Genomic DNA, 24,755 nt, shown 5'->3' with positions numbered 1-24,755 from the left:
TCCTAGGACCCCCGGGCCGGCAGAAGCGTCCCTCGAGTCGCATCGGCTGGCTCCACCGAACCACTAGCATCCTCGGCGACCATCGATGGGGTGATAGATCGTCTGTAACCAGTTTTGTCCTAATTTGTGAGTTATCTCACCGATTCCTACGAGTGCCCCAGGACCCCACACCGCGGTCACTTCACCATTAACTAATTACAAAAGTTCTAAACTTGTTAAATTCGTCTCTAGCAGCGATCGGCGCGGCTCCGCTTAATTCTAGCTTACTTCACTAATTACTGTCGACTTCTACACAACGTCGACACAGGCGGCGAGCACGACTCCGCGACGTACGACGCGTCGGAACGCGACGCAGTCACGTGCAAGTCAAACATTGCTATTGTCAGCGTCTAACAAACTTATTACATATTGTAACATAACTGATTCATTTTGGTATATCACACGTGGTCCGACCGACGCGCGGACGCGTCGCGGCCAAATGTACCGTTCGACTCACTCTCAGACGGAAAATGCAACTCTCGCCAGAGCTCGCACGTTACAGACACCATCATGACCGGCGCGCGGCTCCGAGGCTCGTGCCTGCGGCTGTGACGGCGGCTCAGATGATGTTGCAGCAGCGGCAGTAGCGCGGCCGCGCGCCCGCGCCCGCCGCCGGCGGCGTCACCGGCGCGAAGTACGCGTGCACCTTGATGTTCGGCAGGTGGTTCTGCGCAACACAAACGCACGTCACTCACTGCTACTCCCTCCCCCCAAACACACACACGACCCGCCAAGAATAGACTTTACCCTGAGTTTCCGGATGGCGTTCCTGGTGACCATCTGGCAGTCGTACAGCTCGATGAGCTGCAGGTTGTGACACGAGATGAGGTGCTCCAGCGCGCCGTCCGTCACCAGCGGACAGTTGTCCAGACCTGCACACACGCGCATACGTCGTGTCATTTCATACCATAGTTATTACCACTATACTAACTCAACGATAACTACAAACGCGTTCAGTTACAGTTCCGTGCAGTTCTATGTACAGAAGACTGCTTATAAACTTATTACAAAACAAAAATTAAACATTTCTAAACAATTAAACGAAATATTGATCTTACTGTAGTGTGGCAAATCGCAAAACGAAATAGTGTATCCCGTTTACCAGTAAGTTTGATTTACAAGTTATTGTAAGAGAGGGCGGGAGTCTCACCGAGTACGGTGAGGTGTTCGGCGGCGCAGGGCGACATGGAGAGCTGCTTGATGCCGTAGTCGGTGATGAGCTCGCAGTGCGACAGCGTCTGCGCACACCACTCACTACAGAGTACTGTCCAGTGGCGAAGGGTGAACAATTTCAAAAGGGAACCCGACAAAATATTTTTTCTACAGTTAACATAATATAATACGCTGTTCACAATAAATTTAAATCAGTAAAATATCTTAATCCTTAATAATTTCCTTCTAACATAAAAATTATGTCTTGTGTCTAAATTTACAAAATAATCATATATTTGGAACATAGGTACCTAAAAGAGTCGAACAAGAATTAATAACGCACAAACACTAATTTTTAATAATTTTTAATAATTTATACATTCTAAATATTTTTAATAATTTATACATTCTAAATTATTAAAAATATTTCGCGCCAATAGCTCAACATGAAGCCGCAAATTCTCGGGTTACCCTGAAGTACACAGACACGCACGCACACATGTATTTTTACGTCACTTCCAAAAGATTAGACAAAGACACCGCGCTGCGTGTGAAAGAGACAACAATATCGCGAGGGAAGCCTATAAGGCGCGAGCACTGCGCGCGAGTTACGATTTAACGAATTGATATGAATGACAGATATCATCGAAGTATTAATTTAATTTAATAAATATAAGATGACTTGTTTGAATATACTATATTTATTCTAGTTATATTGTTATGTTTATCTTTTATTATTTTTTATTAATTTACAAAAGGTAACCCGGTAGGAATCGGCTTGTATCGACGCTTCGCCACTGGCACTGTCCACACACTAACGACTCTTCTTTAGGCTTTTACATGCAGCAGTAGTAATGCGGTAGTAAAATATCATTCAACAGAGTTTATACTTCTATAGCACAGCTTTAAAGTAAATATTTACTTTTTAATGTTTGCAAACCAATAGGTACTGAGAAATAGTCACAAACATAATAATTGAAATTACGTTTAGGCTTTCTAATTTTAATAAACATGTACATTTTTAATGTTAGATACCTTATACAGAGTGTTACAGACAAGGGGACATCAAACTTTTTTATACAAAATTTGTCGCATAATATCCACTTTACTAATGCAATATACGTTTCAAATCATTGTTACCTTCACAAGTATGTTTCAAATCGTTTGTTATTGTGGTTTAAGTAATGTACCGTGTTTCAACAACACCCTGTAAATGCTCACCAGTTTCTCGAGCCTGGGGCAGCCCATGGAGAGGTGCACGAGCGTCGCGTCCGTGATGAGTACGCACTCCTCCAGGTCCATCCGCTCCAGCATGCGGCAACTCTACAATACAAAATAACACGTTCCTGTAGTACAATTTTACATTATGCTAATAACTATCGTAGTCGATACCATTGGTTCAAATATTATTGCCTTCAAGCGATGATAAGCATCCACTGTTCTAGATCTGGAAAGCCAATCGGCGAGCTTGGCAGCACGCCGCCAGTGATGATACATACCCTGGCGAGCGCCTGGAAGCCCGCGTCGGTGAGCTGCGCGCACTGCGCCAGCTCGAGCGTGGCGAGCTCGGGGCAGCGCGCCGCCAGTGATGATACATACCCTGGCGAGCGCCTGGAAGCCCGCGTCGGTGAGCTGCGCGCACTGCGCCAGCTCGAGCGTGGCGAGCTCGGGGCAGCGCGCCGCCAGTGATGATACATACCCTGGCGAGCGCCTGGAAGCCCGCGTCGGTGAGCTGCGCGCACTGCGCCAGCTCGAGCGTGGCGAGCTCTGGGCAGCGCGCCGCCAGTGATGATACATACCCTGGCGAGCGCCTGGAAGCCCGCGTCGGTGAGCTGCGCGCACTGCGCCAGCTCGAGCGTGGCGAGCTCGGGGCAGCGCGCCGCCAGTGATGATACATACCCTGGCGAGCGCCTGGAAGCCCGCGTCGGTGAGCTGCGCGCACTGCGCCAGCTCGAGCGTGGCGAGCTCGGGGCAGCGCGCCGCCAGTGATGATACATACCCTGGCGAGCGCCTGGAAGCCCGCGTCGGTGAGCTGCGCGCACTGCGCCAGCTCGAGCGTGGCGAGCTCAGGGCAGCGCGCCGCCAGTGATGATACATACCCTGGCGAGCGCCTGGAAGCCCGCGTCGGTGAGCTGCGCGCACTGCGCCAGCTCGAGCGTGGCGAGCTCGGGGCAGCGCGCCGCCAGTGATGATACATACCCTGGCGAGCGCCTGGAAGCCCGCGTCGGTGAGCTGCGCGCACTGCGCCAGCTCGAGCGTGGCGAGCTCGGGGCAGCGCGCCGCCAGTGATGATACATACCCTGGCGAGCGCCTGGAAGCCCGCGTCGGTGAGCTGCGCGCACTGCGCCAGCTCGAGCGTGGCGAGCTCGGGGCAGCGCGCCGCCAGTGATGATACATACCCTGGCGAGCGCCTGGAAGCCCGCGTCGGTGAGCTGCGCGCACTGCGCCAGCTCGAGCGTGGCGAGCTCTGGGCAGCGCGCCGCCAGTGATGATACATACCCTGGCGAGCGCCTGGAAGCCCGCGTCGGTGAGCTGCGCGCACTGCGCCAGCTCGAGCGTGGCGAGCTCGGGGCAGCGCGCCGCCAGTGATGATACATACCCTGGCGAGCGCCTGGAAGCCCGCGTCGGTGAGCTGCGCGCACTGCGCCAGCTCGAGCGTGGCGAGCTCTGGGCAGCGCGCCGCCAGTGATGATACATACCCTGGCGAGCGCCTGGAAGCCCGCGTCGGTGAGCTGCGCGCACTGCGCCAGCTCGAGCGTGGCGAGCTCGGGGCAGCGCGGCCGCCAGTGATGATACATACCCTGGCGAGCGCCTGGAAGCCCGCGTCGGTGAGCTGCGCGCACTGCGCCAGCTCGAGCGTGGCGAGCTCGGGGCAGCGCGCCGCCAGTGATGATACATACCCTGGCGAGCGCCTGGAAGCCCGCGTCGGTGAGCTGCGCGCACTGCGCCAGCTCGAGCGTGGCGAGCTCGGGGCAGCGCGCCGCCAGTGATGATACATACCCTGGCGAGCGCCTGGAAGCCCGCGTCGGTGAGCTGCGCGCACTGCGCCAGCTCGAGCGTGGCGAGCTCGGGGCAGCGCGCCGCCAGTGATGATACATACCCTGGCGAGCGCCTGGAAGCCCGCGTCGGTGAGCTGCGCGCACTGCGCCAGCTCGAGCGTGGCGAGCTCTGGGCAGCGCGCCGCCAGTGATGATACATACCCTGGCGAGCGCCTGGAAGCCCGCGTCGGTGAGCTGCGCGCACTGCGCCAGCTCGAGCGTGGCGAGCTCGGGGCAGCGCGCCGCCAGTGATGATACATACCCTGGCGAGCGCCTGGAAGCCCGCGTCGGTGAGCTGCGCGCACTGCGCCAGCTCGAGCGTGGCGAGCTCGGGGCAGCGCGCCGCCAGTGATGATACATACCCTGGCGAGCGCCTGGAAGCCCGCGTCGGTGAGCTGCGCGCACTGCGCCAGCTCGAGCGTGGCGAGCTCGGGGCAGCGCGCCGCCAGCGCCGCGAGCGACGCGTCCGTCAGCCGCGAGCAGCCCGACGCACACAGGCGCCGCAGCGACCCACCCAGCTTCGAGATGGAGTCGTCCGTCACCGACTGCCGACAATAATAATAGTAATCACCCGAATGTGTGTAGCGACAACTAAATGTGAAGCCTGTCCATAGGCTTGCCTTAACTAGCCGACTAGGGGTGGAAGTCACAAAAGCTAAGAACGTGTGCTCCACGTGCTCCAGGTGGTAATGATCACTGCTATTTATTGAATTTATCATTTTTGCCGATAATACACCAACATCGTGAATAATAAAACTAGTCCACTCATGCGCATGGCAACTGGCAGTCGCATGTCGCAGCGCCGCGCCGGCGCTACGGTCAACGAGAGCAGCGCTCGCGTAGCGCACTCGATGGTTACGCCGCGTCCCGCACCGTGCTACGTGCTACGCGCTACGCTTGTTCAACTGACCGCTACGGACATCCGCCATCACAACTATTGTGTTTTGCATGATTCGCGTTAATTATGAGAATATTATTATAACACATAATTATTAACGATTCGTTGCATCGCAGTAGCGCTCATTTGATATTCAATTATCTCCGCGAACCAGAAGGAGAAAATATATTGGTACAGATTTAGTTATAGTTAGATTGTACAGATGTAGTAAGGTATGGGCACTCACGTCGCAGCCCTGCACGTTGAGCACCTCGAGGTCGGGGCAGTACGTCGCGAGGCACGACACCGCGCGGTCGTTCACGTTCTTACAGCCTGCAAACAGAACCAGGAACAGATAACGACTGTCTGTTATCGCATCACAAATCATTAACATTAAGTGACAAACCATTATTTAAACTAGTTTCAATTTTAAATCCCTCTTTATCAATACCCGAGCTGTATTGTAATTAATATGTAACAGTGGCGAAGGATGGAATTTTTCGAAAGGGAACCCGACACGACTTATAGGTACTAATAATAGCATCAATGCGAACTGCAAATCGTTCTAATGATAGTTAGATTTTACATTAATTACGAAAGGGAACCGGGTCATATGGACCCTTCGCCACTGATGTGCACTTCACCCGATAGACCGAGAATATAAAGAATAAGTACGTATATGATTTGGTAGTAATGCGAGATACCTCTGCATATGAAGCTCCTGAGCTTGGGACAGCCGCGCGCGAGCGCCTCCACGCCGTTCTCGCTGATGGACTGGCACCACGACACGTTCACGTGCGTCAGCATCTGCACCACACAATAATAAACGCATATCAGAGTTTCCATCACAACAGTACAGTAACATTACCTACAGTATGCAATAAAATAATCTTAAAGGAGCCCATGTTCAGCAGTGGACTACCAAAGGCTGAAAAGAAGAGGCAAAAAGGAGTGATCAAAACTAAAAACATGTAAAGGTACAAGTCCGAGACGAGCCGCAGATCGCAGGCTGCACGCGACACCACTGGTTTTATGAAGTACTATGAGCATGATCGCGCGCCTCGGACTTGCACCTTCAGTTTGACACCTTTATAGACATTGTTATAAACCACACTCTTCCTTGTTAGTGCTGATATTGTTGATGCCTGCCCTTCTACAAAAACAGGATAATACAACGATAGTCCGACGTGGAAGGAATTGTACCGTTACTTGTCACAAACCAAATTTATTTTACTTATTCAATAATAAATATATGTTTGTACATTATACACTATATCAGCGGTGAAGGGTTCATATAACCCGACCGGTTCTGCCGGTTCCCTACATGTACAATCTAATTATCTTTAGAACGATTTGCTGATAGCATTATCCATATTAGTACCTACATGTTGTGTCGTGTTCTGTTTTGCCACTGCACGATATTATTTTAAATCACAGTCTACTATATCTTCAAACGTGTATTATGGTTTAGAGAATTAAAATCTTTGTGCATTGTGGAGAACTGTCAAATAATAATACGAGTCTCACTCACGGGACAGCCGTCAGACAACGCCTTCAGAGATATATCCGTGATGCTGGGACACGAGTCCAGGTTTATTCTGAAACAGGCAAAAAGTGACGTCAGTATCCGCGACATGATCTACAGCCGTACAAAACGCAGACGCTAGTGGATACACGTGGTCACGAAGCGAACATGTTCACACATATCGATTATTTTTATTAAAACATTTTCGTCAGACATTTATCTAAATATCCAGGACAGGATTTCTATCAATTAACACCACGCACGTGTGGTGAACAGATAGCAAGAGGTCTCACTTCTGCAGCTTGTTGCAGCGGCGGCCAAGCGCCTGGCAGGTCTGGTCGGTGATCTTCTTGCACTTGTTGAGGTTGAGGTCCTCGATGTTGGGGCAGGCCTGGGCCAGCGTCTTCACGGACCCGTCCCCGATACTCTCGCAGCCGCGGAGCGACAGCTGCCGCAGGAACCCGCCGCATCGCTGCGATATGTTCTCGATCACCGGGCCCTGGGGACGAAACACATCACCTAATATTATACCGCATTTACAATGCGAATTTATCACATTTCTTACATTCTTTATTGTTAGAACATCAATATTGGTTTCCTAACAAGGAACCTGTCGAGTGCACATTACCTCGACATCTCTCTGGAACTCGAACAGGTCTATCCGTTGCCAGTTGGACCCATCCAGCGCCAGAATATTCCATAGTTTTGATACCTGGAACAATATCATTTTATAGATAAATTGTAATATATCCATGACAATATAATATTTCTACCAATTCATTTTATTGACTGTAAAATAAAATCACATATTCAAATAAATATTATAACTGATGAAGCGTTCGTGCTGTAACATCACTGTCACGGCACTACAGGCGAATAATTGAGATAGATTTGTCATTGCACGGGAATTACGTAAACATATTAATAATGTTATGGCCACGGGTACTCCCTGAGAATACCATAAACCATTCTTTCGACAATGTTCTACAGATATCCATGGTACATGCGGCCGGGTATAAAAGGAAGCGCGCGGCCGCCGCGAGTCCGTCTTGTTTGCGACGCGAACAAGAGCGATAACCGAACTACAAGTGACTTCGAAGCGAACACCGTGGTTTGTGTAACTGCGTAGTGTTTGTGATAAAGTGTATTTGAGTGCTTTAGTGTTTTAGTGTTAATTCACGTGTTGCTGTGTTTGTGTTAATGTTTTTATTTTGTGTTTTGGTGGTAGTAAAATCATTTATTTTTTCAAGTGTAATCGGTATTGTTGTCGTCTATCCAGAACCCTAGTCTGTAACAATAATAACAGCGTCGCGCCACAATACTGGGCGTGATGTTTGGCCAAACGTAGAGACGTCAAGCGTCACGAGCGGCACGACACCTGCATTGTGCATAACATCATTATCTGTACTTTACGCGGAAATAATCTTTTATCATTTAAATAACTGCAATGTTCAATATATCTTCCTTTCATAATTCACAATATTGCCAGCATAATATGTCCTCATTGGAAGTTAAATCCTCATCAAATGAAATTGGCCACCTGCGCGCAGCGGCACAGCGACACCACGTCCAGGTAAGACAGGATGCGCAGCAGGAGCTCCTTAGGCAGCTTCTTGTTGATGTGGTTCTCATCCTCATTCGAGAAGCGAGATATCTGCAACAAGACATCATTACACTATAGTAATTGTTGAATGGGTACATTTATATTTGTTTAGGGTAACATTTGTTTATATGTAATTTAATTTGTTTTTGTGGCAACACGCCTCCACTTCCTTCTTCCTGTCACGGGCTGCCGGCGAGCAGCCACAATAATGTAGTTCTTTAAGTTTATGTTTAAGATATCAAATTAAATAACAGTGATCCGTCATAGTGGTTTTATTAACATGGTAGCAGAGCGTGGTTGCCTGCAAATACAAAGAAGAAAAGAAGATATTTTCGCAAATAAAGTGGAAACGTGCTATATATGCAATAAGCAAAAATGGCGTTTACTAAATGCAATGACGCAGTTATTCCAATATTCGACGGATCGGATTATAGTAGCTGGAAAATACGTATACTTAAGTTTTTGGAGTTTAAGAAATGTAAAGAAGCTGCCATACGAATCAAAAATGATTCGGATGATGTTGCAAAGTGGGAAGAGATGGATATCCAGGCAACGAACTACATTTATAGTGCAATAAGCAACAAGCAACTCGAATATATATGCGACTTAGATTCCGCATGCAAAATATTGGCAAAATTTGATGAAATGTACCTGCAGAAATCATCGGCACTACAGATTATATGTCGCAACAATGTAGAAGCAATAAAATTATCGAACTATTCGCAAGTAAGTGTATTTTTTGACGACTTTGAGAAATCAATAAATCAGTTAAAACAAGCCGGCGCGACGGTAAGTGAACAAGAAAAATTAAATTATATGTTAAAGGCCTTACCTCGTAATTACAGTCATATTGGAGATCTAATAGACGTCTTACCAGAAAAAGACAGAACTGTAGATTATTTGAAAAGTAAAATTATGTTAAAATCATTGGATAAAGAACCTGAAAATGTAATGAACCATCACGCGACAACTCAAATGTTTTTAAAGCTCACACTAGTAGTTCTGCATCACCTAATAAAAACTTTAAATGTTTTACCTGTGGAAAACCTGGCCACATGCAAAGAGATTGTCGACACAGAAATGTTAACAGTGGTAGAGGAAATGGATTTATTAGATTTAATAATAATCGTGGACATCAACGTGGATCATATTATAATTCAAGAAATATTAGAGGAAGAACTTATAATAATAAATCCAGTAATGAGAGTGGTGGTAATAATTTCCTTGCAACTATTGAGAATAATAATGTTTCAACTTCAAGTAAAATATATAATATTGAGCAGTCTGGCCACTTAACTTGGTTATTAGATAGTGGTTGTACAGATCATATAATTAATACTGATGAGTACTATCATTCATGTGAAATATTACAACAACCTATTAAAGTAAAAGTTGGTGATGGAAGAATATTCGAAGCTACAAAGGTCGGAAATATACAAACTTATTTTATGGTCTATGGAAAAAAGTCTGAAGTTGTTTTTGTTGGAGATTGTAACCTTCGTCGTGACTTATTATTTTTTATATGTTCTATTTTTAGAACTAATTGTATTTTGTTTGCCATAGTTACTTCTCTTTAGTCCGAAATAAACACTCATGTCAATAACATCTTTTACTAACTTTATTTAATTACTAAGAACACATACCATATTTACAACACGTTATCAGCACGAACGCTTAGTTTCTTTTTTTTTTTTTCACGTTATTTAGTAAAATAAAGTTGTATATATTTTTGTGTGACTAGGAAATAGTAATAGTCTGAAAATGTCACATGAATCTGGAGATGTTTCGAGTGTGAAAAATTCCCGTCGTCGAGCTCATCTTTTACATTTTCATGTTTGAGGAATAAAGATGGATATCCTACATGGAAATTTAAGATGCGCAATTACCTTATGCATGAGGATCTGTGGGAAACAATCGGTGGATACCCAAATGGAGACACAACCCCTGCCTCTACAAAGGTACGCAAAGACGCAAAGGCATTAGCAAAGATATGCTTATCAGTAGAAGGTGCAGCGATAACCCATATAAGATGTGCGAAAACTGCATCTGAGGCATGGACTTGTTTGCAAAAAGCCTTTGAAGATAAGGGAATAGGACGAAGATTATTTTTGGAGCGTAGACTGTACAGGTTGAGTCTATCAGAGTTCAAAAATATTGAACTATATATTAACGCAGTTATGTCAACCGCACAGGATCTTGCGGATATTGATGTAGTCATAGAGGACAAGTCTATTGCTGCAATACTTTTGGGAGGTCTAACTCCAAGGTATGAACCTCTCATTATGGCTTTAGAAAATTGCAATGTAGACGTGACTACAGAGTTGGTGAAAACAAAACTGCTTAATGAAATGTCCAAAGATGTGGCTACGTCATTAGACTCTGTTTTTCATGCGAAGAAGAAGCCTAAGTCAATGAAGAAGAATATAGTTTGTTATGAGTGCAAGACACCTGGACATAAGAGACCAGACTGTCCACAGAGAAACAAGAAGGAGAAAGGCAATGCGGTAAATACCAATGATACGATATTTACAAGTCTTAATACTTCTGGAAACCCAAGAAAGGACATAATTTATGTAGATTCAGGTTGTACTAGACACATGACTTCTAGACGGGACTGGTTTCAGAATATCTCGATACAGAATCAAGGTACTGTTACTGTCGCAAATGGAGAACAGATTAAGTGCTGCGGAATTGGAAATATTTCAATAAACACGCCCGAGAACGTGGTCAACAATATTAGTGATGTTGCTTATATACCAGATTTGAAAGCTAGTTTGTTATCTGTATATAAAACTGTTGAAAAGGGTTTTATTTGTGTTTTGATAAAAATGGATGTAACTTTTATACATCTGATACTTTTAATTTTACAGGTGAATCTGTTGCTCATGCGTCGCCCTGTGGTGGACTGTACGTTTTAGATGGTACTGTAAATGTTTCCGAGAATGTGGCGGATAATTTTTTGACACAAGATGTGCACTCTGGCTGTCAGGATAGTTATAAAATTTGGCATAAGAGGTTAGGACATTTGTGTCGTATAGGCATGAACCAACTGAAAAATCACAAGGTAGGTATAAAGTATACAGGAGTAGATAAAACTAGTTGTATCGCTTGCGTGGAAGGTAAACAAGCAAGAAAACCTTTCAAAAAGTTAGTGTTTAATAAGGCTACTTCCCCTTTGGAACTGATCCATATGGATTTGATGGGACCGGTGTCTACAACTTCTTTTCAAGGAAATAGATATATGTTGACAATAGTAGACGATTATACGCGAAAAGTGTTTGCTTATTTTATTTCTTCTAAAACAGAAGTCAAAGATATATTTTGTGTGTTTCAATGTTTTGTTGAAAATCAGTTAGATAAAACAATTAAAGCAATTAGGACTGACGGAGGTAAGGAGTTCGTGAATAAAGAGTTTGTTGATTATCTTGCTTCAAAAGGTATAGAACATCAAACAACGACGCCTTATAGTCCTCAACAAGTTGGAGTGGCGGAACGCACCCATCGTTCGGTTACAGAAAAGGCAAGAACGTTGCTAGCTGAAAGTTCACTACCGAAAGCATTCTGGGAAGATGCATTCCAAGTTGCCATTTACCTTAAGAATAGGTCTCCTCATCGAGCCTTAGGTGGACAAATTCCTTATGACAAATGGTATGGACGAAAAGGTGATCTTAGCCATCTAAAAGTATTTGGTTGTAGAGCTCTAGTCCATATACCTTCGTGTCACAGGAAGAAATTAGATGTCAAGGCACAGGAAGCAATTTTCGTCGGTTATTCTGAAAATCCAGGCACTTATATTTTTAGGGACCCTGCTAACCCACGAAAAGTTATTATATCCAGAGATTCAACCTTTTTTGAAAATTGCTTTACAGCGCTAAAGCAGAAGCAATCTGAGTCTGTCGCACAGTCAGAATCTATATTGTTATTTGATGAGCAAAAAGAGATTGAGTCTGAGTTTGATCATGACTGTCAATTCTATGACTGTGATGAGAATATCAGCCCGGCGGCTGAAGCAACTTTACCAGTAAATCTAGAAAGTGCAAAAGAGTCAGTGACTCTGGAAGAGCGAGAGTCTCTCAGTGACTTAAGGCTGCCTAGTGTGGAAGAAGTGACAGCGAATTTGGAACAGGAATCGCACCCTGAGCGCAGATACCCTTCCAGAGATAGAAAAGCAACAAATTTTTATAAAGCTTACAATACGTCAATGGTAGATTCTAATGAACCTACGACATATTACGAAGCTACTCATGCCGATGATACTGATAAGTGGCAACATGCTATGGTTGATGAGTATAGTTCCTTAAGGAAACTCCATACATGGAATTTAGTAGATAGACCTAACAAAAGGTTATACCATGTAAATGGATTTACAAAATTAAAAGGGATGCTTATGGTAATATTACCAAGTATAAAGCGAGACTCGTCGTCAAAGGTTTTCATCAAGTTGAAAGTGTAGACTACAAGGAGACGTTCGCACCAGTGATTCGTCATTCTTCCCTCCGCACGTTGTTTGCGATAGCTGCAGATATGAAGTTGAGAATGAAGCACTTAGATGTCGATACAGCTTTCCTTAACGGAGATTTAGAAGAAGAAGTTTTCATGGAGCAACCTCTTGGTTTTATTCAAAAGGGTAAAGAAAACAAAGTTTGTTTATTGAAGAAATCTCTTTACGGTCTTAAACAGGCACCGCGAGCTTGGAATAAAAAGTTAAATGAAACGCTTTCTAAAATAGGTTTCATAGGAACTCCTTCCGAACCTTGTGTGTATACTAAACTTTTGGTAAAGAACTTGTAATATTAGGAATCTTTGTTGATGACATAATAGTCTTCTTTAATTCTGATTTGACATTTGACACTGTCAAGAATGATTTGTCGAAATATTTTTCATTAAAAGATCTCGGAATACTGAAATGTTATTTGGGACTACAAGTTGAAAGTGATTCCGAGAGTATAAGGTTGAACCAGCGAAATTATATTCTTTCTATATTAGAAAAATTTAATATGAAGGATTGTAAGGCCGTGGATACTCCATTAATTAAAAAGAATATGGAAAAAGAATGGATGGTCAAGTCGGTGAGTCTTATCCTTATCAAAACTTAATAGGATGCCTCATGTATCTAGCGGTAAACACACGACCAGACATCGCTTACGCCACGAGCTATTTAAGTCAATTTAATACGTGTTTTACTAAAGAACACTGGAATGCTGCTAAAAGGATTCTGCAATACCTAAAAGGTACCCTAAACTATTCATTGGTTTACAGGAAGAATAGAGAACCTTTAAAGGGTTTTTGTGACGCAGACTGGGCAAACTGTCCAATCGACAGAAGGTCATACACCGGTTATGTTTACAAGTTAAGTGGAGGTCCAGTATCATGGGAATCCAAGAAGCAACCTACTGTTGCGTTAAGTTCGGCCGAGTCAGAATATATGGCATTAGCGTCTGCCACGAAGGAAGCGTGTTACTTACGTCGGTTTATATACGAGATAACAGGTATACTTTGTTCAGTTAACTTAGCTTCTGACAGCCAAAGTGCCATTAATCTTGTTCGAAATCCTGTACACCACAGCAGGACGAAGCATATAGATACTAGGTTTCACTTTATTAGGAAAAGGTATCTAATAATATTGTTAAGTTAGAATATATAAAAGTAACGATATGCCTGCTGATGTACTAACGAAGGCCCTCGGACCTCTAGCACACAAACGATGTGTAGTTAACTTAGGTTTAGAAACTTAATTATTTTATTTGTTTTGTTTCTGTCACAACTGCGATTAAGGGCGGCTGTTGGAGATTGTAACCTTCGTCGTGACTTATTATTTTTTATATGTTCTATTTTTAGAACTAATTGTATTTTGTTTGCCATAGTTACTTCTCTTTAGTCCGAAATAAACACTCATGTCAATAACATCTTTTTACTAACTTTATTTAATTACTAAGAACACATACCATATTTACAACAGTTTTGAACAATGTTTTCTATGTCAAAGAGATGAAAGCAAATTTATTGAGCTATTCAAAGATTACAGACAATCATAAAATTGTTTCCAGGGGACGACAATCAAAAATATATAACGTCTATGGAACTATTATAGCTATAGCAGTGAAAGAAGATAGACTGTATAAATTAAAAGGTTATATAAATGCAAGTACATTACATGCTAATTTAGTGAAGAAATCAAGTATGACAGTGAAGGAGAAATTACATAGGATGCTTGGTCATATAAACTTTAACAATTTGAATACTATGTGTACAAGTGAATTATTGAAAGGATTACCAAAGGAGATTGAATGTAAGTACATGAAATGTGCTATATGTATTGAAAATAAAATGCATAACTTGCCATTTAAAAATAATAGAAAACGAGCACAGGATATATTAGAAATTGTACACACAGATTTAAATGGGCCACACAGAACTACAGGTTTTAATGGTGAAAAATATTTCTTAAGTTTTATAGATGACTATAGTAAGTTGGCAAAAGTTTATTGTATTCCGTCAAAAGATAAAGTATATAATTGTTTAATGCAGTATGTTAATGAGATACAAAATTTAACTGGGAAAAATATTAAAGAATTGAGATGTGATAATGGAAAGGAATACATTAATAAAAGAGTGTTTGACTTTGCAAGATCAAAGGGAATTATGATTAAATCTTGTCCGCCATATGTGCATGAATTAAATGGCACAGCAGAGAGGTTCAATAGATCAATAATGGATATGTCAAGATGTCTATTGGCAGAGGCAAAAGTGCATAAAAGATTTTGGCCTGAAGTGGTTATGGCCGCAGCTTATTTAAAGAATAGAACATTAACAAATGGCACTATAGAAAGGAAGACGCCTTATGAGATATTTTTCAAACAAAGGCCAAGCATTGAAAATTTAAGGATATATGGAAGTAAAGTATTTGTTAGAACACCAGAGGAAAAGAGAAAAATGTAAATGGGACAGGAAAGCCGAGCTTGGCATACTAATGGGCTATACAGATGTTGGATATAGAGTATTAATAAACAATAGAATAGTTGTAGCAAGACATTGTGATATAATTGAAGATGATGTAATGTGTATTGGTCTCGATGATAATAGAGAAGAGAAAAATGATAAAAGTAATAGCCAGCCGAATAAATTGGAAGAGAAAATTATAGAAGAGAAGAAAGAGACTAATGCAGAAGAAAATAATGAAAAAATTAATGAAGATTTGAATGCTGAAACAAATGAAAGTTATGATGATAATAAAGTAATTGAAACAAGAAATCGGCGTAAAATCAAGCCACCAACTCGGTTTGATGAAGAATTTGGTTATTATTGTATAACTGTTAACTATTGTGATGCTATGATTCCAGATAATTTTCAGGAGGCAATAACTAGCGATGAAGCAAAAGAATGGACTGAGGCTATGAATCGTGAGATGAACAGTTTGGCAAAAATGAGACCTGGAGACTTGTAAGTAAACCAGCAGACAAACAGCCTTTAGATGTGAAATGGATATACAGAAAGAAAGCCGAAAATAAATTTAAAGCTAGGTTAGTAGTAAGAGGTTTTCAACAAAAGATTTTATTGATGATATATATTCACCCGTTGCTAAAATGCAAACTTTAAAATTGTTATTGTCTTATTGTTGTCAAAATAATCTTAATATACATCAGATGGATGTTGAAACTGCTTTTTTAAATGGTAAAATTTTATCTGAAGTTTATGTAAACCAGCCAATTGGTTATGATGATGGCACTAATAGAGTTTATAAATTAAATAAAACATTATATGGTTTAAAAGAAAGCCCTCGGGCTTGGTATGAATGTGTCAATAAGTTTTTAACTAGTCTTGGATTTCAGAGAAGTAAATATGACTTTTGTTTATATTTTAAATTGGATACTAATGTGAGTGTATACATTTTGTTATATGTTGATGATTTGTTAATATGTTGTAAAGATGAAAAGGTAATGAGTAATATTAAAAACAAACTGTTAAGTAAATTTACTATGAAGGATATGGGTAAAGTTAAAGAATACATTGGAATACATATTGATTATGATTATAAAAAGAATAAGACCATGACACTGAGTCAGGAATCATATATAAAATCATTAGCTAAGCGTTATAATATAATAAATACAAAGTTATATACTACACCAATGGAAGTAAATCTTAAACTAGAAAACTGTAATATAAATGAGAATGTAAAATATAGAAATTTAATTGGAGCACTTTTATATATTAGTTCAGGTACAAGACCAGATATATCGTTCAGTGTTAATTATTTGAGTAGATTCCAAAATTGCTATAATGAGACACATTTTAAATATGCTTTGCGAGTACTTAAATATCTTTACTTAACAAAACATATAAAATTAATTTATAACATGAATATAAATTCTGATATGTTAGATTGTTATGTAGATGCAGATTTTGCAGGAGATATTGTCAGTAGGAAATCAACAACAGGATTTGTAATTAGACTGTTTGGGAATGTAATATTTTGGAAATCAAAGAAACAAAATTGTGTAACAAAGTCATCTACATTTGCTGAATACATTGCGCTGTCAGAAGCTGTTACTGAAATTAAATTTATAGTTTGTTTAATTAATGAGATTTGTCAGAAAGATTGTAAACCTGTAAAATATATGAAGATAATATTGGAGCTCAAATTATTGCTAAATACGGTAATTTCACAAAAAATTCAAAACATATTGAAGTTCATTATCATTTTGTTCATGAAAGTGTTAAAATTGGTTTAATTGATGTTATAAAAATTGCATCTGATCAAAATATAGCTGACATTTTAACAAAACCATTGGGAAGTAATAAATTTAATAAATTTAGAGATATGTTAAAGTTGTTGTAAAAGTAATTTATCTTTCAGATGGATATTATGTTGAGATAAATATTGGTTTAAATTGTTTAATTAAAAGATGATAATTGTAATATAAACTTAAAAAAATAAAATAAAAAATAATAAGTTACAATTAATATGTTATACTGAAGGTAATGTTTATAGAGCTATTGTTTTAATTTAAAATACTTGATATGAGTAGTGTATGATATGATTTAGTTAAAATATAAATGTAAGGAGGCATGTTGAATGGGTACATTTATATTTGTTTAGGGTAACATTTGTTTATATGTAATTTAATTTGTTTTGTGGCAACACGCCTCCACTTCCTTCTTCCTGTCACGGGCTGCCGGCGAGCAGCCACAATAATGTAGTTCTTTAAGTTTATGTTTAAGATATCAAATTAAATAACAGTGATCCGTCATAGTGGTTTTATTAACAGTAATGTAAAACAACTATAATATAAGATGTGTTGTAACTTGTAGACAAATGGTTAAGAGTACTGCTCACATCTTCATGGCCCAAGTTGTTACCATTCAACTGCATGCAATTCTTAATGTTGCGACTTGGAGAACAGATAAGACTTTGGTGACCCACTGACCCACATCACTCCTGTATGGTGAGTTATCGGCCAACTTCCCCTAGCGATTTACGGCAAGTTGTGGGGATATTGAAGACACACACATGATGCAAACACCTTCACAAATATGCTATCTAGAATGTACAGCACAGAAGCAGCCTCGGGAGTGGAAGTGTTTTTTGTGTCATCAATTGTTTATTTTATCTTTTGTACTTTTTTTTCAAGGCTTTTTTGGACAGAGTCCCAATAGTTTTGTAAGTTAAAGAACATGTACAACACCAGTAAATGGGATGAAATCTAAGTGAAGGGAGTTAGCCTAAACTGGCATAACGTAAAATCCATACATTTACCATCATCAACTTTGAGAAATAAACAAATTATAGACATAAACTCAACAAAATGATCGGTTGGTAGTAGTATCAATATCATTAAAATGAGCCTCACCATGTCCAAGACTGCCACCGGCATGGTATCTATAATAAAGACTTGGGCCACAAAGCAGTCGACATATTTAAACTACTATTATAGATTGTAAATAATTATAATAATTTATACTAAAGAAAACTTTTTAAGTGTATAACATTAGAATTTCAAGTGCATGTAAGTCTATCAACTTTTGCCTGTAGTTGAACAACCAAACACTGTGTATTAGAAGTAAAAACTGTAATATACATATGGTTGGATTTAATAGTAGTGTTATTACTGATAAGTTTTTATAATACGAGTATGAGTAAATTTTTTTCTAACAGAATTAAAATCATTTTTGAGGAAGCATGAAGGTGTTTGTTTTATTCAAAAATACATTTATCAAGTATCAGTATGGCAGGTATTATAATATAATTTCCTAATGTAATAAGAATAATATGAAACATGACAGTTTTTAATAAATTTGGTTTCTATTGCTTCATTATGATAACCCTCATTACATCAACAAATACTATTTATACTTTCTCAGAGATGCAATTCTAGTAGCATATTTGTACCATTTGATACCCTATAATATAAAAGGAAGCCTTGTACCTATTATGAATAAATTTATCAATTATTTAGATTTTTTTGTTGTCAGTTAACATTGGCAAACACATTATCATTGTGCTTCAGTGGTTCAAATTTGCACTAAATAATCGCATAAATCATGGAAACAATCATCATAACGGTACTGAGCGGCGGCGCGCGGGTTGAGTGGCCGCAGCGCCGCGGGTCGTTTGCACTCGCGCGAACAAAGGGAAGCGTGCGCCGTGCAGCCGAGCAGCCGAGCACCGCACCGCGCTCGCACCAGTTATAACACTTTACATGCGTAATACCACATCGGCGATATTATAAACGAGCTCAGCTAAAACACTAATGTGATGGAAACGCATTTATAAATAGATTTTGTTTACATCGTCAAAAGTGCAGACTTATACTTGGTAAAAGTTAATGCACATTTATACTTAGTAAAAATGTTATCAATTTACGGAAAAGGGCTCGTAACCACGGAGAACAAAAGAGCGCACCCCCTTGCCTTGGCTGTCAGCTGTTTCCCTCAAAACGACAACACAAACAATGATGAAGACGCATCGATCCACTCACCTCGAACTTATTCCTGCCGGAATAACTCATGTTCGGGTACGGAGTTACTTTCGCCACAGTGCACGAGTACGGCGATCGCGCCGGCACCTCACACACAATCCACACTGAGCCTTGGTGGCGCAGTACGAAACAAATATGGTGGTTTGTTTGATTTTTCGCAGAACGACCGACACAGAGCGACGTCCTTCATCAGCTGCGATTAGTGTTGCCACTGCGCGATTTAATGTATCCTAAATCTTACCTCAATTTATTTCCCAATGCCATTTTAGAACTATAAAAATACTATCATACGATATTATACCTTTTAGAAAATTCTCACAAACCTGATATAATCCTCTATCAGTTGTATAAAAACCCATTCTGGTAGTATATAAAACAATTGAATTTTGTAAAAATTATATAAATAAATAAAAAAAGTATAAAATTAATTAATAATCGCTCAAGAAATCAGTTACAATTTATTACACATTTCACACGATATTTCAGCAAATAATTTATTAATTATAAGTTTGTTTAGAAATAAATAAAAGAACCCACTCAAATTAAGTGTACTACAAAATCCATGGAGCAATTTACAAACGTTATAAAACTATTAAAATATTTATAAATTTGACCTTAAAAGTAGAAAGTTAACCTGCTTTAAAATAATCTACAGAATAAATTTTGTTTTATAGTATCTTACTTTTACTAGATCAAAGTTTTAGCTATAATAACATTATTTTACCCAATTCGCTTGCCCTATTCATTAAATGTTACCCTAATTAGGTAAATACATTAAAGTTCGTGCAACATTTATCGTTTCGTCCAACAGTCTTACACACTTGCGTTTTCATATAGTTAGCAACATTATATTCCTGTCTCTGTCGCACTTATAAATATTGTCATTTTCTATCCCGCTGTCACATCGTTATCCAGTTAGGTACATTGTTTTGAGGGTAATTATTATAATGAAATGTATAATGCATGATAAGTGTTTTCTAACAAATAACAATTCTGCTAACAATCTAGCCAGTAGGATTGCAGACTTGTTTATTATTTGCCAATGTTATCATTGTCCAAATACGATTATCAGTGTGATATCCTTTGTTTGTTTTAATTACCTACATGTCTATATTTCTATGCTATTATATAAAGCTGAAGAGTTTGTTTGTTTGAACGCGGTAATCTTAGGAACAACTGGTTTGAACTGAAAAATTCTTTTAGTGTTGGATATCCCTTTGTTCATGGAAGGCTGTAGGCTATATCATCACGCTATGACCAATAGGAGAGGAGCAGTAATGAAAGTTCTTGCAAAAACGAGGAAATATATTACTTTTGAGAGCTTCTGTTGCGTGCGGTGCGTAAACGGTTAAAGATATGCAACAATTATATACGAAGGAAATGTTCCCCTTAAAAAAATAATTAAGTATAAAACAAAGACCCCAGCCACATATTTCTGCCTGACTGAACGCGGTAAACTCAAAAACTACCTGATGTACTTATTTCGATAAAATGTGGTATGGAGATAGTTGAAATCCTTGGAAAGGTCATTTGCTACTTTCTATACCTGGAAAATATATAGCGGGATTTTTTCCGGGATCTATAGTATCATATAAAGCTTAAGAATGAGTTTGTTTTTTGTTTACATGAACGCGCTAATCTCAGGAATTAAGTATAGGTTCGAATAAAAAAATATTTTAGTGTTGGAAAGCTAATTTATCGGGGAAAGCTATAGAGTATATATCATCACGCTATGACTATTAGGAGCAAAGCAGCAATAAAAAATGTTAGAAGAACGGGGAAAATTTATTCCTCTTACGGGCTTCCGTTGCGTGCGCTGAGTAGGTAAACTGATAAAGTTTTAAATAAATATGTATGACGCAATTGTTCCTCTTAAAAAGTTCTAAAGGATATATTACAAAACAAAGTCCCCGCCGCATTTATCTGCCTGTCTCAACGCGTGAAACTCAAAAACTACCCAACAGATTTAGATGAAATTTGATATAGATTAGTTTGAGACCTTGGGAAGAACATAGGCTTTCTGTGCCGGGAAAATATAAAGTGTGACCTTTATAATGGAAAACTTTATCCCGAAAAAACTATATCACGCGGGCGGAGCCGCGGGCAAAAGCTACTTCATAATACAATTAATAAGTCACCGTTGACAAATTACAAAAACGATAAAGGATACTTACCTAGGTTAATATGTTACTTCCGTGTTACAAAGAAATATAAAAATAGAAATATGCAGGTACTAAGGCAATTCGTCGCAGGCAGTAGGGCTACTCATTACTTAATAAGCTTACCTATACCTACCATGGACCTGAAAAGAACCGTAAGCGTACTTCCCTATAAAAGATCCTTATATGGGAAGAAATTGTTAGGTTTCGTTTATATTTTCATATTTAATGTACTTCGGTACTGTTTGGTTTTGTTAAAAAAAAACACAAATACAAAGTATTGTTAGGCATCCCACTGCGCTCGCTGTCCTGAGATATAATTGATGAGATGTTAAATTTTATTATGTCCAGTATTTATACAGGCTACAATGTTCTTCAGACATGAACACAACTGACTACACACTGCTGCTTGGCGGCACAAATAGACATTGCGGTGGACTCTCACATATGAGAGGCCTACCACTAGTACTCAGTAGTATTGTACTCAGATGTTTTATTTATATTTAGTCTGAGTACTTAGTTATCAATCTGAGAATATAATAAACAATTCTCTTTGATTATAATTATCTTTGGCGCAGCGGTCAGCGCGTGACGCGCATCATTCGTGGTGTCAAAACAGAGCGTCAAAAAGATATAAACACTGCGTTCCGTGGCGTGGCGTCTGCCACCAACCTGCTGGTAGTGTTTGTAGTCTTTGTGGCAACAGTGCCAAGAGCGCCGGTCGCGTGCGAGGTACAAGCGGCGCCATGTGTCGGGCACAGCGGCGCGGTTGAGCGCGGTTAGACCGCACCATCCGCAAGCATTGAGTACCTACTGTTTATTATTAATTGCTCCTTACATATTGAGTCTTATCCTGGTTTCGTAATGAATAAATTCTTCTTCTTCTTAGTCGTAACACTCTTGACAGAGTGGTCGTGGTCGACATGTAGTGTTTTCCGGAGCAGATGCAATGCGCCTCACGATCTTTCGCCATATTTCTCTGTTAGGATATTCTGGTGCACTAATATATTACCAGATATATTTTTTTGTCTTTAACATATTTGCAGGTGTTTGTGCCGTGGTGTGGCGTGAGTTGTGATGGCGGGTGGTGCGGAGGGTGCGGGTGGCGCGGGGGGCAGACTTGGAGACATCATCGACCTGGACCGGTACATGCGCGCCGCCGTGCGACGCTCCGCCTCCGACACCACGGACGATGGACGCACGTGAGAGCCCGTATTCTAATAAGACTATTTCAATGCAGTTGTTGCGACCACAGTGATTGGGACGAAAGGACGTAGCAACTGTTTTGGGAGAGAAGTTATTCTAGTAAATACTAAGGTCTATAATACCCCATAATGCACTTTGCGCTTCGTCTTCGGCCAATATGCAGAGATAACTTTCTCCCGGGACCAGATAGTGGCCGGATTTATATTATATTTTGTGACATCAGAGATCGCCTGGTGGTGGACGGCGGAGGCGGCGGCATCGGCGCCGTGAAGCCGACAGCGGGCAGCAGCAGCTCAGCGGGGCGGCCTGCGCGTACGCACCACAAGCGCTTCTCGCACGACTCTGGTCTCTCCGACGGGAGCTACGCGCCGAGAGTCAGGCGTCCACACAGGTATCTAGCTAATGCCCGATAAGGACGCCAACTATACACTAATATATTGTAACAGATTTTAAATATGCAACGCCGTTATGATATAAGTATAATATTACGATGTAATCATGGAGACGGCTGAGTGCGGCGGAGGGCACAGGCGGTCGGTGCGGCCGCGAGGCGCGGGACACGCGGCTGCCTCGCGGCACCGACGCCTCCTCCAACTCTCTGCGCGAGTTCCGCGCGGTGTGCGAGCGAGCGCTGCTGGACCAGCGACAGCAGCTGGCACGTGTGACTCAGCTGTGCGAGCGACTCACCGCGCCAGCACTTCCTCCAGCCGCTGCCCAGGATTCTAGCGACATATCCTCCAGTAGTTGCAGTACAAGAGACCAGCGTAGAAAAGACAAACATCGGGTCAGTCAGTTTTTACAGTCCTCACTCCTCACCCTACCCATGCGTATAAGATTTTATTTTATTATGTAGGTACCTTCACAAACCAAACCATCAATAGATACGGCAATTATCTTTTATATGTTATTTGGGTATACCTATGCCTTTTTCGATTTCAGGCTGCTGAGTGCAAGACGTACAAGATAATAATGAACAAGTTGGACGAGTTGAACCGTCTGTTCGCGGCGCGGGGCCGCTCTCCCCCCACCGCGCTGAGCCGCTCCCCGGCGCCGGCTGCGTGCCGTCGCCGCGCACCCTCATCATGTTCCGTGTCGGTGTCAGACAAGCTTGTGTCCACGGAGCCTATAGAAAAGGTCAATACCGGCAAATTACCAAATCAGGTTGGTCAGGTTGTGATGCCATGTGGTGTGAGATACGGTGAGCCGATGTCTGTGTCCTCTCCTCCGATAGCAGTGCAGTAGGTACATGCAGATGACGTTACAGCGGCCGAAGCAGGTGGAGCGTGCGACGGGCGGCGGCGAGTGGGCGGCATCGAGAGCGGGCGAGCGGCGCACGGTGCGCGCGGTCACGCATGCGTACGCGCTCGACATCGCGCCTCAGGACCTCACTCGCAACAAGGAACGACGTAATGTCACTACTGAGAGGTCTGACCCAGTATTATTATCTACACTCTGATTATGTGACTTCTGTGATGATGAAAGTGTCCGTAGTCTACGTGAAGTCCGATGCATCAGCCGTCGTAGTGACTATCAGGACTTGGTAATAAAATAAGAAAAAATATTTAAATGCACAGCATAGTGGAGCGCGATTCGACGGGCGACGAGTGTGCGTCGAGTGGGTGCGACGCGCGCTGCGGCTTCGACCTGGATGATCCTGTGCACGTAAGTCGCTCCTACTGCTGCCCGATCTTTAGCTCTCTCTAGCTTCCTTCTTATGTTTACATGCAAGTGGTAGAGTAACACTGCAGGCAATTTGGTTTACTGCCTTATAGAAAATCGACGTGAAGGTACTGTTTAGATCCCCCATTATTAAGTCAGCTACGGTTGACGTAGTCGGGCGTCGGTGATCACGTGGGACTCATTTAAGATACTTTATACAAAGTTGTACGCGCAAGCCAAACGCCTGCAAGCAATGCACGCATCGACACGTCGCTCGAAAAGCGCGGGCTACGAGGCGTCGCGTGGCAGCAGACGAGACAAGCGGCTCGGCGAGCGACTGGACAAGCGAGCTGGCTCGGGCGAGTCGTCGCTGTGCGCGCTGTGCCGCGGCTACTGGCGCGCCGTGCGGCGGTACATCGGCACGCAGCTCTCCGGCCCTAATTCTTAGTGGGCTTCTGCTTACGTACAAGCTATTGCCTTTTATTAAATGCTACATCTGTAATCAGATTTTTATTTAT

General features: G+C 41.6%; 2 protein-coding genes across 4 annotated transcripts; one reads left to right on the top strand and one right to left on the bottom strand.

The window, feature by feature from the left end:
* Nucleotides 1-427: 427 nt before the first annotated feature.
* LOC115453327 (F-box/LRR-repeat protein 20) lies at nt 428-19,440 on the bottom strand. 2 transcript variants are annotated; one of them, XM_037440003.1, is made up of 12 exons: nt 19,214-19,440; nt 8,172-8,285; nt 7,260-7,343; nt 6,925-7,130; nt 6,638-6,704; nt 5,811-5,913; nt 5,354-5,439; nt 4,592-4,774; nt 2,413-2,514; nt 1,190-1,277; nt 787-911; nt 428-706 (listed from the first exon to the last, which is right to left on the bottom strand). In XM_037440003.1, the coding sequence occupies exons 1-12, from the start codon at nt 19,241-19,243 to the stop codon at nt 599-601; spliced, it is 1,296 nt and encodes a 431-aa protein (XP_037295900.1). In that variant the 5' UTR covers nt 19,244-19,440; the 3' UTR covers nt 428-598. The 2 variants fall into 2 exon arrangements, 1 of the variants encoding a protein (XP_037295900.1); XR_005112542.1 differs by having other exon boundaries at nt 469-706; nt 1,190-1,303.
* Nucleotides 19,441-21,854: 2,414 nt separating this feature from the next.
* Nucleotides 21,855-24,739, top strand: LOC115453436. Of its 2 annotated transcripts, none has more exons than XM_030182125.2 (8): nt 21,855-22,178; nt 22,419-22,574; nt 22,802-22,969; nt 23,083-23,362; nt 23,518-23,712; nt 23,843-24,003; nt 24,153-24,240; nt 24,461-24,739. In XM_030182125.2, the coding sequence occupies exons 2-8, from the start codon at nt 22,450-22,452 to the stop codon at nt 24,683-24,685; spliced, it is 1,242 nt and encodes a 413-aa protein (XP_030037985.1). In that variant the 5' UTR covers nt 21,855-22,178; nt 22,419-22,449; the 3' UTR covers nt 24,686-24,739. The 2 variants fall into 2 exon arrangements, with proteins under 2 accessions (XP_030037985.1, XP_030037984.1); XM_030182124.2 differs by having other exon boundaries at nt 21,858-22,178; nt 23,518-23,739.
* Nucleotides 24,740-24,755: the final 16 nt, after the last annotated feature.

Source organism: Manduca sexta, chromosome 18, assembly GCF_014839805.1.
Source record: "Manduca sexta isolate Smith_Timp_Sample1 chromosome 18, JHU_Msex_v1.0, whole genome shotgun sequence".
NCBI classification, from domain to species: domain Eukaryota; kingdom Metazoa; phylum Arthropoda; class Insecta; order Lepidoptera; family Sphingidae; genus Manduca; species Manduca sexta.
Note: the sequence above shows the minus strand (reverse complement) of the source record. Positions and strands in the feature narration are given on the sequence as shown.

What these genes read in the sequence shown, in the direction of transcription:
- LOC115453327 (XM_037440003.1), bottom strand. Translation starts at nt 19,243, where the DNA reads ATGAGTTATTCCGGCAGGAATAAGTTCGAG. An exon ending in GCTTCCAGGCGCTCGCCAGG is followed by an intron (nt 2,515 to 4,591) that starts GTATGTATCATC and finishes TTTGTATTGTAG; the next exon opens with AGTTGCCGCATGCTGGAGCG. An exon ending in ACGCCATCCGGAAACTCAGG is followed by an intron (nt 707 to 786) that starts GTAAAGTCTATT and finishes TGTGTTGCGCAG; the next exon opens with AACCACCTGCCGAACATCAA.
- LOC115453436 (XM_030182124.2), top strand. Translation starts at nt 22,450, where the DNA reads ATGGCGGGTGGTGCGGAGGGTGCGGGTGGCGCGGGGGGCAGACTTGGA. An exon ending in AGAGTCAGGCGTCCACACAG is followed by an intron (nt 22,970 to 23,082) that starts GTATCTAGCTAA and finishes GTAATCATGGAG; the next exon opens with ACGGCTGAGTGCGGCGGAGG. An exon ending in CGTAATGTCACTACTGAGAG is followed by an intron (nt 24,004 to 24,152) that starts GTCTGACCCAGT and finishes TTAAATGCACAG; the next exon opens with CATAGTGGAGCGCGATTCGA.